General features: G+C 35.0%; 3 protein-coding genes across 4 annotated transcripts in view; all 3 read right to left on the bottom strand.

Annotated features, from left to right (window-relative positions):
* Positions 1-8569: 8569 nt before the first annotated feature.
* LOC115440085 (integumentary mucin C.1) lies at positions 8570-9799 on the bottom strand. Its single transcript, XM_030164246.1, has 2 exons — positions 9648-9799; positions 8570-9271 (listed from the first exon to the last, which is right to left on the bottom strand). Coding segments are annotated over exons 1-2 (651 nt in total). The 5' UTR covers positions 9649-9799; the 3' UTR covers positions 8570-8621.
* A 1265-nt stretch (positions 9800-11064) lies between these two features.
* On the bottom strand, positions 11065-12126 carry LOC115439881 (endoglucanase-like). Its single transcript, XM_030163931.2, has 2 exons — positions 11962-12126; positions 11065-11759 (listed from the first exon to the last, which is right to left on the bottom strand). Coding segments are annotated over exons 1-2 (561 nt in total). The 5' UTR covers positions 11963-12126; the 3' UTR covers positions 11065-11199.
* Positions 12127-12508: 382 nt separating this feature from the next.
* The window catches only part of LOC119189318 (fibroblast growth factor receptor 3-like), a 124652-nt gene continuing 122530 nt past the window's right edge, over positions 12509-14630 (bottom strand). For both annotated transcript variants that reach the window (XM_037438536.1, XM_037438535.1), the window contains exons 6-7: positions 13170-13381; positions 12509-12847 (exon numbers count right to left, since the gene is read on the bottom strand). In XM_037438536.1, the coding sequence (XP_037294433.1) occupies positions 12561-12847; positions 13170-13381 (499 nt within the window). In that variant the 3' untranslated portion in view covers positions 12509-12560. The remainder of the gene's footprint in view (positions 12848-13169; positions 13382-14630) is intronic.

Genomic DNA, 14630 nt, shown 5'->3' on the forward strand with positions numbered 1-14630 from the left:
GACATTCACTTAGTCAACCTCCAACCACTGTCGCCGCTTACTAACTTTTTGTATTTTTATAAATAAAATGCCTTCCTGTGTTTTTAGACGATGTACAAATTATACTCCAACTGTGAATGAAAAAAACGTTTCATTTCATACGTTAGCAATAAGTATATACTATTTAACTTCATTTTTAACTAATAAATGCATTTTACTCGATTGTCATGGCGATGGAGCCATGATGGCCCATTCGGGCACACTCGGGCCGTATCAATGCGAGCCGCTAGGGCTGTGACTATAGTAAATACTGCTCTATTTTTATGTGCAATTTTGTTAGTGTATGACGCGTCTATTTGTAAAACGCCATTGGGTAGAATATTATAATTGAACTTCATTTCTTACAATTTGACGGCCTGGTTTTGTTGTCATTGTAATGTCAATCAAACTTTCAACAAGTTTAATATTAGAAATCATTGAATTTCTATACGGATATTGATTCTGAAATAAACTAAACTTTCTACCAAACACCTTGTTAGGCATTTTGATATAACTTACCTTCTGTTTTTACTCTTTGACCGTGCGGCGCTGTTCAGGGCCCATGCATATTAATGCCACATAATGACTCTTTCTTCTTACTTACCAGCATGTTTGTATATCCAAGATTTATTACCGACTACCATTCTGTAATGTTTAATTATATCGACAAAAGACTTTTCACAGAAATTGTATGACGTTTTATAGTTTTTATGATATTCGTAAAATTGTTTTTAAATGACTCATATTTCTAATCTATAATAGGACAGATTGATAGAAAAATCATCTTTATGTAGTTGGTTAAACCCTTGCTTTTGGTACGCGCGTACTTTTACCCAACGTCACTGCTCCGTCTTGTTCAAAACTCAGGTAGCAATGGAATAAGGCTCTTGTATTTTTGAATAGAACATGCTGACAGTGTAAACAAACACATTTAACCCTTCATCATATTATTCTAGTGACAAAGAGTCCATATAACCCAATTCCTGGTGGCGTCCCTTACGTAATTTTGTCGCACTATTAATAAAATAATGACCTATTTCAAAATTGTTAATTTGTGGCAGTCGCCGGAAAACTAATTTTTGTTTGCTACCTTTTTTAACTTGCTATAAAATTGAGCTTATTAAAGATAGGTAATAAATGAAACCTATATATAGCATGAAAAAAAGGAGGGATAAAACTAAAAGGTCGCAAACAGAAATTGATTGTTTGACGATTCCCACACATTGGCAATTTTGGAATGGGTCATTATTTTATTAAGAGTGCGATTGTATAATGTATTTATCATTACAATGATTTGCAGACCGCATTTACGCATTTCAGTACCTATAAATTGTGAAGGGATCCCTTTGGGAAGACTTCATCGTTTGCCACTGCTAGTCTTCAAAGCAATAGGGAACCGGCCTATGTTTGATTTTGTTCATTATTCTATATGTAATAATATAGAATAATGAACAAAATCAAACATAAGTTAATAATACGAAAAAGGAGCACTCCTGCCAAAACTGCATAAAAATTGGTTAAAAAATGAACTAGTAATTTATATTTCAAATAAGTATTATAACGTGCAGAAGGGTGCGCGTTGTGGGGATATAGCTTCATCTCTTTCTTTCGCACGTGTCGTAATTCTCGATGACGTCAAATGTGGGTATTACGTCTCTTTTCTGTTTCTTGTTAATTACCCCTTCCACCGATATTCAATGACTTATAACTTGTTGTTTTTTTTACCGGATTTTAATTAATCCTTTTGTGTTATAATTTATATAACGTAAATATTTGATAATAGTAAAGAACAAAAATGAGTCCAGTACCCTATTTGATAGATTACGCAATACCTTCCCTGTGCTGCAACGTATTTACGTATGAGTCATCAACGATGATTTTATCAAGTGGTTTGACATTCGTTGTATCTTGAAACTAATTAATATTGCACATATTTATGAAATTTTGCATTAAGCCAAAGATATTAAACAGTATAATTATAGGCCATCAAGACTAACTTTGTGCTCCAAAAGTTAATACCAATTGGTATCTACTAACTCGTCTCATTTGAAATATCCTTAGATATTAATTTTGAAAATATCATATTTAATAGAATATAAGCGCATTAAAAATGTGCAAATCACGATATGAAAAAATATAAAGTAATTTACATTGATATTTCGCTATTTCACGGTAGATTGAGTCACCATCACATAAGCGCATCATTTGTATGACAGTCTTCCTAATGTCCACTCTATATCTTAGAACTCTTTGTATATAACAAAATATTATTATTTCAAAGTCGCATTCTATATGACTAGTTTATACATGTTCAAACTCTATACCTGACAACAATTAATCTCAAGTATTAAAACTTTTATGGCCACTTGAAAACTAAAACAATGCATTTCGCCTACAGTCGTAGTTAGAAGTCAAAATTGTAAAAAAAAAAACAAAAGTATTTCTTAAGTTTCCACTGTTAAGTAATTATCTGGCCGAATTCTGGGAAGGTTGTGAAGGGCCACTAAGCCGACGCGTTAATTCGTTCTTTGTTTTATCGGATTATTTATCCTCTAACAGTAAATGTTAGTAATTATTGTTTTAACTAATCACTATTTTGATATTTTCTTCTTTATTACACTGTAACCAGAGTAATTTCTGGGCATAATAACTTAATATCTCATGGTTCAGGATAGCGGGCGCAGTGGAATACTAAACAATACTTTGGAATTCAAGATGTTGGATGGTGTTTCCACTGTTTATGGGCGGTCATATCGCTCATTATCAGACGCACGGCAAGGTCTTCTCGTCATTTAAAGCATTAAAAAAAACAAAAAGAAATTGTCAAGTCAAGTAAGTACCTAAATGTTTTTGTTTGGTTTTACATTTTACAATTATTCATAGAAGTTATTTAATTAATACTGCCATTAAATGAATAAGTTATTTAACAAAATAAATAAATGAATAATCTTTACCCGTGATTACACTGTTCCGTAACTTCTTAACTCAAAAATTTCGTAAAAGCGATTCTTTAGTTCTGGTCAATACATTTTAAGAATCACGGGCAGGTGCCAAATCAATTCTTGTTAGAGCTAAAACTGCTTGCCAACTAGTTCGACGTTGTAAAGTCACAGACTCATTACACTAATTTCATGAGTTCAGCGAAGTTATTAACGAATATCATTCAAAGCATAAAATAAATAAAGCATTTTTTCGAGTCTAAAAATACAACGGTAGCGGGTAGTGTAGTGGGGAGGATAACTAACAATAGCCGGTGACACAACAAAATTATACCGCCTTCAAAAACCTCTAAAAACCAAAAAATAATTCAACATTACCTACACACTACTTACCAATTTTGGAGTCGGTGCGTAATAAAAATTCATTATCCAGCTTTGCTTTAAAAATTTCTCTAGACTTTAACAATCCATCAACTAATTGATATTTAAGAGTGATTAAATACTACAAAACTGTTTAAGAAATCGCTTACTCCCTTTATTATTGTCAGAAGCTAACTTTAAGGCCCAAGAGCGCTCAGTCCTTATCAACAATCAGAGGAGATAATTGTGAAAAAGTTGCCGCCGAACAAACAATGTTATTTACTCTTAACCATTCGGAATGCTTTTAAATGGCGCCAAGAGCCGTTATTTACTTCTGGTTTATTAAATAGTGCAGTTAAACAATGTCAGATGGTACTTTTGTGTTTTAGGTTATTAAGTGTACTTAGATTGTCTCAATGAAGATAAACATGACGCCTTTTAAGTTATAAAGAACCTTTGAATAAATAAAACAAATATTATCAAGTCATTAAGAACGGTTTTACTCTGTACTTTAATATCGTTTATTGTAATTTGTAATGAAGTGTGTAATAAAAGTAAGGAAATTCATGAATAAGTTTAATGTAGGAATAGTTTCGACCTAAAAGTTTTAATATTCTGGATACTAGCTAGTTAGACAATATAATCAATTATTAGTAATATATAAAGGGAATGAATGGCAAGTTGAATTCGGATGTACGACATATTTGTAATATGTGTGCCGATTTATTAATAATTTGGTAGTTGATTAATTTTGTTAATACAATCATCAAAAAATATTGTCATGTAAAATCTTGCGAAAAAGATTTAAAAATTAACGCTATAATAAATAAGTTAGAAAGCTTTGAAATTTAGTGGTAGTGATCGTTACCGAATAACATAAATGCCAAACTGTGACGTCACCGAGTGTCGCCGGCCATAATGGTGCTTGTGTGAGAAAAAGATAGCGTGATATCTCCATCACGCCTTCGTTTTTGCTCACAACAATATTTCAAATATAAATAACTGCTTTACTTTTTTAGCAATTTTGATGCTGATTTCAAAGATGAATTCCTTTTTCATATTATTGTTTGTTACATATAAAATACAAAATTAAACATAGGAGAGTACCCTTTGAATTATAAAGAAGAATTTCGCTAGTTTTCATCAATTTAAATAAGTTATTTTAAAACGTTTTCCTGCTGCAAAAAACACCATTATAACACCATTATATCTCATAAGAATATATATATATTGTTTCTGTAGACGTATAAGTTAATTTCAACTTCGAACAGCCTACATTGCAAGATTCACCTTATTACTAAACCATTAAAAATGTATGTTGCTTGTCAACTGCGCCTAGGAGGAGTTATGTATTATCATTTATCACCTATCGCCTTTGTAATAGCATAGACTCACAAAATACTTATTGAACACTATAGAAAGCCGCACAAGAAACTTATCTGCTGTCGACTGTATTTTCTTAATATGCAAAAAGCCAGCCCTTAATAACTCAAGTCGGCTCGGGCCAAAACAAAAACTCACGGTAATTTGATTGAGTCGGAACATGGACTCCTCGATTTTGTGTTGTGGGCGCTAAGGTTTCAAACTTGAGTTCAGTTGAAATAAAACTATTTTGAGGATTTTACCGCAGCTTTTATATTATTAAAAAAAAAATCTAAATGTTGGAAGAATGTTATACTTAATATAAAATCTGCAAAATAGTTTTATTTCGTTGCTTTACATTCGCCTATACATTAGAAATCATTATTTAATTTAGTTCGCAAATTTCTAGTTGTATTATGTCTTAGTTTTATAATGGTTATATTAGTGTTTGTTATTATTTTAAGCGTTGTTCCTTTGTTAATATTAAATTCATGTTGCAATGCGCAGGTTCCTGAATTGGCCGGTTTAAAGTTTCAAGATTTGGATAAATCGGTAACATGTTAGGTAAGTATAATGTCCGCTTAGTATTGGCAAATAACTATACGATTTTTTTTTATTTTTATTAAACAACCTTCATTTTTTTTATCAAGTAAAGACCAAATCTATTTCCAAATATTAAACTAGTTTCATTACCAAATACTCCGAAGTTCCTTAGCACACAATAATCATTATACCCTATTTTGCAATATTCAATCAGAAATATTACGTATATCCAATTTTTTTTTATGTAAGTAACATTAGTAACAAACTTTCAAAACCTCAGACTACTCACGAAACTGCCGAAATAAGTACAAAAAACTTGAATAAAGCAAATATTTTATTTGAAGGTACACCATAATCAGCCAAGACCGCCAATCGACCGCGGCATTATTTTCAACCAATTTTGTATCCATAAAAACACGTAATTTGAATACCGGACACCGATATTCATTTAACTTATCATCTTGTTGCCTTTTTGAGAATTTACATTATAAAACTCATGGTTTCTCCTTACTTAATACAACATTTTGGCATGTTCTTTTCTGTAATTGATTTTTAGGGTTCAGGAGGTAATTTCTTAAAAGAATAGAATATAATCAGAAAGTAGAAGATGGATTATTTAGATGTCATTCGTAAAATTCTAATGAATGAATGCGACATACCATTATAACCGATTTCAAAAACAAGAGGTTATCAATTTGGCGTGATTTTTTTTTAACGTTTGTTACCTCGGAACTCGCTCATTTATAGACCGATTCGGAAAATTCTTATTCAAAAGAACATACTTCCAGATTGATCCCATAGATTTTTTTCAAAAATATATTTATGTAGCTTAACTAGCAATTTTAATCAGGCACCGACTTCAAAATTGGTATCCAGTATACCTAGTCTTGCCATAAATATTGTAATAAAGAAAAAAGAAAATTGTTAACTGCAAATAACATTTATTACTTTTACAGTGTGTCAGTTTAATACATAAATATAAAACAATTAAAAATATAAAAAGCTTATTCGAAGTGGTCTCCATTGGCTGCAATACAGTCCTTTAAACGATGAGGCCAGTTATCAATAGAAGCACGCACTCTTTCCATGGGAAAATTCTTCACTGCCAATCGTATAGATTGTTTTAGGGACTCCAAATTATCATGGCGTTTAGAGCAAGCTGTACTCTCTAAAACTGACCACAAATCATAATCCAGCGGATTAAGATCGGGACTAGACGACGGCCAGTCTTCAGCTCTGATGAAGTCCGAAACGTTCGATTCCAACCAAGACTGCGTGGACCGAGCTTTATGACCCGGCGCCGAGTCTTGCTGGAAGGACCATACTTGGTTATTGAACATGGTGATGTTAAGGGGCTTAACTACCTTCTCAAGAATGGTATCTTGATACACTTGTGCCGATGTTTTGATACCTTTTCACAAAAATATGGCTCAGTCACTCCTTCATAGCTAACACCCCACCAAACCATCACTGAAGTCGGATAATGTCCACGTTGCACTCTGTCGACTAATTGGGAAGCTTCCTTAGAGCTTTGAGCATAAATACGGTCATTTTGTTTGTTAAAATGTTGCTCAATTGTAAAAATTTTCTCATCCGTAAACAAAATTTTTCTGTGACCTCCCTTTGCGTACCGCTTCAGTAGTTGTTTCGATTTTACCACCCTATTCTTCTTTAAATTATCAGTTAAGAAATGGCCAGTGCGTCTCTTATAGGCTGCAAGTCCTAAGTCATCTTTTAAAATACGCGACATGGTTCTAGGTGCTATCTTCATTTCCCGAGATAAAATCTTTTGCTTTCGGACAGGATTTCTTCGAATTCTTTCCCTTACTGCTTTGACCACCTTTTTCGTACGAACACTACGTGGACGGCCAGATCTTTTTCTGTCACAAACAGAGGAGGTCTCATTGTACCTATTAATAGCCCGGTACACAAACATTTTACTAATACCAAGTGTATGGAGAGTTTTAAAAATTGCATTTGGCTCCATACCTACTTTGTGTAATGCTATCACAGCGATTCGGTTCTCTTTATCACCCCACACCATTTTAATATCGCAAAATATTTTACAATGTATTGGCGCCAAAATGAGAAAACACAATGAACAATCGTATAAAAATGACAGATTCGAAATTCAAATGTAATATTTTTTTATAATTAAGTGTAACAGTATTTATGGCCAGACTAAGTATACATGTCATGTGAAATTATTTTTTGGTTTTGAGTCGTATTTGAAGGCGGTTTAATTCTTTGTAAAAAAATGTGTACCGATCCTCCGGTCCTTTGTTAACCTCATACATTATGTGAGAATAAGTATTATATTTTTTTTACAGCAGAGTTAAATTAATTTGAATTTCGGCAATTATCTAATAGCTCATATAAAAAATCATAATAAGTAAATATAATACATTCGCTATATTTTTATTGTTTTCTTTTAATCTGACCCTACGTTTGTTAGCCTGGCAGGGGCCGGCTTATACAAACACACCGGACTTTTGGGTTAGCGCTTCAGGCGCTCGAACCCTTGAACATTAAACGACCATGGTGAGGGCAATCCACTAACGGGTTACGAACCTCGGCTCAGGACGGTCATTGGGAGGGGATGACACATCAACGATTATGGATGCGCGTGTTCGTAGCCAGAAGTGGCTTTACCTATTATGCAGGGTGTGCGATACACACGGGCCCAGTGTGTTGGGGGACGCCAGACACGACACCTTCAAAGATACATGCGTCGCTCGCGACACTGGCGCTCTCAAACAACCTGCGCCCATGCTAAGGGCGAGCGGCTTCTTTTCACAATAACTTTTGATTTAATATTAAGTATCAAAATTTAGATTACATTGTCACCTAGGGGGTGCGAAGAAATTGATTGCACAACTGCGGCACATGAGTTAGAGCCGCTTCTGCTTGTAGCGAACTAATAAACCATTACCGTATTCGTCGGCACGCGGGCCGGAACTATTACATTCGCTATAACAAGACCTTTCGTACCCAGATATTTGACTAAGTCTAACGCCCGTATTCATAAACGTTTTTTATCTAAGGATGGAGTAAAGCTGTGATAACAAGTCTGTTTATAGTGCCCAACGCCACTGGGAATCAGACATAGAGCCGTTGTGATTGGCTAATATTGGGATACAACAATATTAGCCAATCACAACGGCCCTATATCTACGCACTGCGAAGGCTGCCATGCCGTCAGCACTGAGAAACAGACTTGTTATCACAGCTTTACTCCGTCCTTAGATAAAAAACGTCTATGAATAAGGGGGTAAGTGTTCGCCTTGTTTTTGAGAAGTACAAATCATTAGTATTCTAATCTTCCTCCATATGCCTAAAAACAATACTTTTTCATAAACAATTTTATTCGAGAACTAGGTATGTAATATAGGTAAAATTTTATGAATTTAAATTTTCATGGCCGTCGATAAACTGTTTGTTTCGTTTTGGTGTCCTTTTTGCTGTGGTTGTTGTCGTTGCTTCTGTTGTTGTCGTAGTCGTTGTTGTTGTTGTTGTAGTTGTTGTTGTAGTTGGTGTTGTTGTTGTCGTTGGTGTTGTGGTTGTAGTTGGTGTTGTGGTTGTAGTTGGTGTTGTGGTTGTAGTTGGTGTTGTTGTAGTTGTTGTTGTAGTTGGAGTTGTTGTTGTAGTTGGAGTTGTTGTAGGACTCGTGGTTGAAGGAGCTTCGGTAGTTGTCGTAGGTGCCATAGTTGTCGTCGTAGTCTCTGGTTCCGGAGAGGTTGTTGTCGAAACAGTTGTAGTTTCTGTCGTTGTTGATTCCGTTGTAGTGGTTGGTTTTGGGGTAGTCGTTAATATTACTTTGTGGTTGAGAGGCTGACGTTTCGGCGTTGTTGATGGTGTTGTACTTTCAGTCGTAGAACCGGCAAGTAAATGCTTGACGATGCTTAATGGCATCCAATGTCCAGGCATATTAGCTTCCACTGGATTTGCTATGAACAGTAAGGGATCTTTTGCAGGATTTGGCCATTTCCCTCCTTTTGTTTTGTTGATCACGGAGAACATAAGTAATAACTTTATTAAATCAATTAACACTGAAACAATAAAAAAATATTTGTTGTCTTAAATTATATATAGAATGTGTGTTGGAAGTTACGTAGATTCTAAAGATTTTTAATGTTTTCACTGCTGTTATATATTTCTATCCAATGATTTGTATAAAAGTTGATCTAGATAGCGTAATCTTTCTTAAAGTGGTGAATAGCATCTTTCAATAATCTTTTGTTTTTTGGAAACTTGCACATTTTCGAGTCTATATTGATGAAACATGGTTTTAAACCATGTAATAGATGTTCTAAACAAGAAGGCCAAAGATCAAAATTATACATTTCATTGGGCTTTTCACTACATGTATAGAGATAATAATTAAAATTTTAGATAACATTTAAATATTTTCCCATAGGTACTTACTTTGTAATTATTTGAACTTGATTTTTTTTCTACACACGTCATGTTATTCATTGTTTTAGATATAAAACAAGTACATTTCAATAAAATCATATCAGCCTTGTTTTACGACTTAGTGTATTTATATTTTTATGTCATTCTTACATTTCACAACATTGCTGCAATAGAAAGCAATGAGTCATAAATATATAACAATGCAATCAGTCACTGTCATGTTTATCGCTGCTATCTCATTCTTACAATTTAGGTATTAATTGACTAGAACTAAATCACGTTCCGCTATTTAATACTCAATATTAAGACATATAAAGTATAAAAACAGTATAAAAGTATTACTTTGCTGGTGGTAAGATATATTTTAAATCCGCGCGGATAGCGACCACCATAGTAGCCCACGAGTGTATTGCGTTCCGGGATCAGTGGAACCGGATTTACACATTAGACGGCTAATGTGAAAATCCGGTTCCAATAATTGTGTCGACTGCCGTGGAGAATCATCTCTCGTCAGTCCACATTCTATTGGAACTTACTCCACTTACCTTCAGGTGCAGTGGCAATGTCACACTTCCGTATATATATAAAAAAAATAATACTAAGGACTACCAATGTCTTTGTGACCCCAATAGGGTACCGGACTCATTTTTGTTCTTTACTATTATCAAATATTTACATACTATAAATTATAACACAGAAGGAATTATTAAAATCCGGTAAAAAATCAACAAGTTATAAGTCTTTGAATTTCGGTGGAAGGGGTAATTAACAAGAAACAGAAAAGAGACGAAATATCCACATGTGACGTCATCGGGAATTACGACGCGTGCGAAAAAAAGAGATGAAGCGATATCCACATCGCGCCCACTTCTGCACATTACAATATTTTAAATATGAATTACTCGCTCATTTTTTAACCAATTGTGTTGCAGTTTTCGCAGGAGTGCTTCTTTTTCGTATTATTAACCATTACATATAGAATAATGTACAAAATCAAGCATAGGCCGGTCCCCTATTAATTAGATGCTCTGATCCTTGTATAAAAGTCGGCAAACAACTTGAGCGCTCTACCTCGTGGTGGTGGATTTTTTGTATGAGAGGAGCTACACTTATTCACGAGATACATTTATGTGAACTTTTTAACAGAGACAATGAAACCATTTATCAAATTAAAAGGACGTATCCTATCGCACAATAGTTTTAATTATAATTATCTCATGCTATTGCCTATTATTTAGACAAATCTTCAATTTTATCTTGGTACTATGTAAATTAAACAGTGAAGATAGAGCCAGATAAGCTACTTATTATACCTCTGTTTAAGACATTATGAAGTAATAATGGATGTCCACTATTTAAATCATTTTACTAGTTATTGGTAGAAATATTCTTTAATTAATAATTATATTGAATGATCTCAAAACACTTATAACTATTTTTTTATTAGTCAGGTTGAAACAACGAAGAAATGTCAGGACGACTTAAATACATATATTAGTATTAATAAAAAACTTAATAATCAACAATTACATGTCCACCTACAGCTTTTAATATAGGAACCCTAAATATTTCCGTTTTCGTGCCCGTCCATCGGTTTTTTGGCTCGTTTAGGTTTCGCCTTTTCTGTTGTTGTTTCTTCAGTTGTTGTTGCTTTGGTTGTCGTTATAGCCTCGGTTGTCGCTTCAGTGGTCGTTGTAGTTTCGGTTGGTGCTTCTGTGGTCGTGGTTGCTTCAGTAACTGTTTCCGCAGTAGATTCTATTGGTGGTTCTGTCGGAGCCTCAGTTGGTTTTTCTGTAGATTCGGCTGTAACAGCTTCAGTAGTTGACTCTGTTGTTGTTGCCACTGTTGTTTCACTAGATGTCACTGTTGGTTCAGGACTTGAAGTTTCTAAAACAATGATTTCCTTATGTGACAACTTAAACGGCGTAGTTCTGGTCGTTGCTTTTGTTGAAGTGCGTTCGAGAATAATTTTCACCACGCTTAGAGGGATCCAATGACCAGGCATTTCGGCTTCTACTGGATTTGCGATGAATACTAAAGGGTCAGTTTTTGGGTCGGGCCATCTGGCTGCCCACGATAGAGTAATGGTCACTAAAATGCTATTTATCAAACTGAGTATCACTGTAATGAAATAAGTTAATATTAGCTTGGGTTTTATGGAATAAGGTAGATATGAAGTGACTAGGGTAGTGCTTTTCAATCATAAGATCTTAGTGGTTTTGTTCTTTATGTACTACAATAATCAGGCATTTCCGATTAGTTCATTTATAAGTTTTATGTTAATTTATACAAAAATCAATTGATAGAATTATATTAAACTCACTTTCTTTTAGGTTTTTATATGTAAATGTTATACGCGTTTATTCAATCATATTGCTGTTAAACAAAAAGAAAAATATTTCAAGGCAATTTCTTATCACAATACATTTATATGCAATATAAAACGAACTGAGGTATATTGAAACCTTCAGAATATGTTTTCACGTTTGGCCAAGAAGTAGTTCGAGTAATTAACGACATAGTACATATTGCCTTCGTTTATTTAAATTATAATAAGCAATTTCTTGAAGGTATGTTTGTGCAAGACTTTATAAATCTGCAAGGAATAAGGGTCTTTTCTGACTTACTGGTAATCCATTACTGCTGTAATACCATGAAGGTAGAGGAAGAGCGTTGAGGATAAATGTTTACAGATCCAGATCCCGATGTAATAGGTACAAAGGAGTATAGTAATGCAGTTTATGTCTTGGTCTATTGATTATTTTCTCGTAGACATGATCGTGCTAATATAGGCCTAAAGCACTACCTGCCTAGTAAATATATAAACATAGGCGATTTTAATGGAGATTTAGGGTAGATTTAAAAACACATTTACTGTGATAGAATGTAATTATATTAAAATTATTCAGTCTTTATATAAGTCTATAGCCGGTGTATTAGACCATTGTGCATGAAATTCTGATCTCTGAGTGCCACTTCTTCTTCAGAAGGGGGGAACACGCAATCCAAGTCTATGTACAATTGCTTCTGTACTGTCAGTTTGTCTACGATTTGTGCAAAGGTAGGCCTGTCTTGAGGGTCCTCAGACCAGCATTCTATCATCAGTTGGTAGAGACGAGTAGACGCTCGTGCTGGCTTTGGCAGTCGACCGCCTCCGGCCAGAAACGGCGGCACTTGATGATTGCTGAGATCTGAGTATGGGAATCCACCTGGAATTTTGAATTATCGTTGTTGAGTTCTAATTCAAATTATATTTAACTTCAGCTGTTGCTGTTTTTATTTACAGTGGAAGTAAAACAATAACAGACTTCAAATATTGAAAAAGTTACATGTGAACCATTAGGAAAATATAATATTTATTCTTTTCTCGAATATCACGTCTTGTTTCTAGTTTTAGTTCCAAATTATGTCAATATGTTCCATAAAATATGCTGAATTTATCTGTAGATCATCAAAACTTATTTTTCACTGACACGATCTTAATCATATACTTACTACTACTACTAAGTACTAGTATACATTTTTATTTACCTAAAGTAGCTATCTCCCATAAGAGCACAGCAAAAGCCCAGACATCGCTTTTGCTGCAGTATTGGGAATGGAGGATAGCTTCAGGAGCGAGCCACCGCAGCGGGACCGGGCAGGACCTCGTGTGCACGTAGACGCCAGATCTTGACAGGCCGAAGTCTGCCACTTTGAGTAGACCCACGCCGTCTACTAGGATATTACGGGCTGCCAGGTCTCTGGAATTGGATAAAGTATATTGCATTAACGCCCCATTGTGATTGATGAGCAAACGTAGGGGTAATTTGGTATCTTTGTTATAATACATAAGGGAACTAGGAAGTATGACCGCTCTAAGTTATAGAAATGTAACCCGCTATAAAACCCAAAAACTAGTTTATTTCGATGTCTAACATTCGCGTAAACCTCAGAAATTATTATGGTCAAAGTTAAATAAAATTAACCCTTATATTAATACTTTCATGTACAGTAAACAATTACGATTATAAATAAATTACAATTATAATAGTACGTGTATTCGATATGGCGATAGGCTCGCCCCGAATCATATCATAGGACAGACAGTTGCAGCCCTAAACGACACGAGGCCTCAGGCGAAAGCAAAAAGAAACAGACGCGAGGCCCCGGGCAGAGTAAAAAAAAAGTTCCTCTGTTTTAACAGTATCGTCGGTAAGAACGTAAAAAAAGGTCCTGCGAGGCACCGCGCGAGGCCTCTGTAAGCGCGAGGCCCCGGGCGGTTGCCCGGTTCGCCTCCTCCAAAGGCCGCCTCTGAGGACAGAATACTCGTGACGAGAGGTGGGTGCTCTGGTTGCACCTCCGCCTATCCCTTCGGCGATTAAGGCGGGACGTGCGTTTATTTTTCTTGTATGTGAGTATGTTAACAATACGAGTCACAAATGATTGTTGTTATAATAATTATAATAATATCAGCCCTGTATTATATACTGTCCCACTGTTGGGCACGGGCCTCCTCTACTACTGAGAGCGAATAGGCCTTAGTCCGCCACGCTGACCTAGTGCGGGTTGGTAGACTTCACACACCCTCGAAAATTCATAATAGAGAATTTCTCAGGTATGCAGGTTTCCTCGCGATATTTTCCTTCACCGTTAAAGCAAGCGATAATTCACAAAGAATACACACATATTTTTTTTTTAGAAAAGTCAGAGGTGTGTGCCCTTGGGATTTGAACCTGCGGACATACGTCGCGGCAGTCAGTTCCACAACCAACTAGGCTATCGCCGCTTCCGTTATACAGATGTAAAAACAAACAAATTTCTGAGCACGGACAAAATATGAGTTTATTTACTATGCTAGCGTAGTGTTTAGAGTCTGTACTGTAGTTGACAGTGCTATGTTGTTAACAAATCCGTACACACTATCAGAACATAATTACTAAGCCAAAGAAACACTAAAGTTAATTAGCCGTTTATTAGTACACAATGTTTTGAGATTATATTCTCGCCCCA

Source organism: Manduca sexta, chromosome 14 (assembly GCF_014839805.1).
Source record: "Manduca sexta isolate Smith_Timp_Sample1 chromosome 14, JHU_Msex_v1.0, whole genome shotgun sequence".
NCBI classification, from domain to species: Eukaryota; Metazoa; Arthropoda; class Insecta; order Lepidoptera; family Sphingidae; genus Manduca; species Manduca sexta.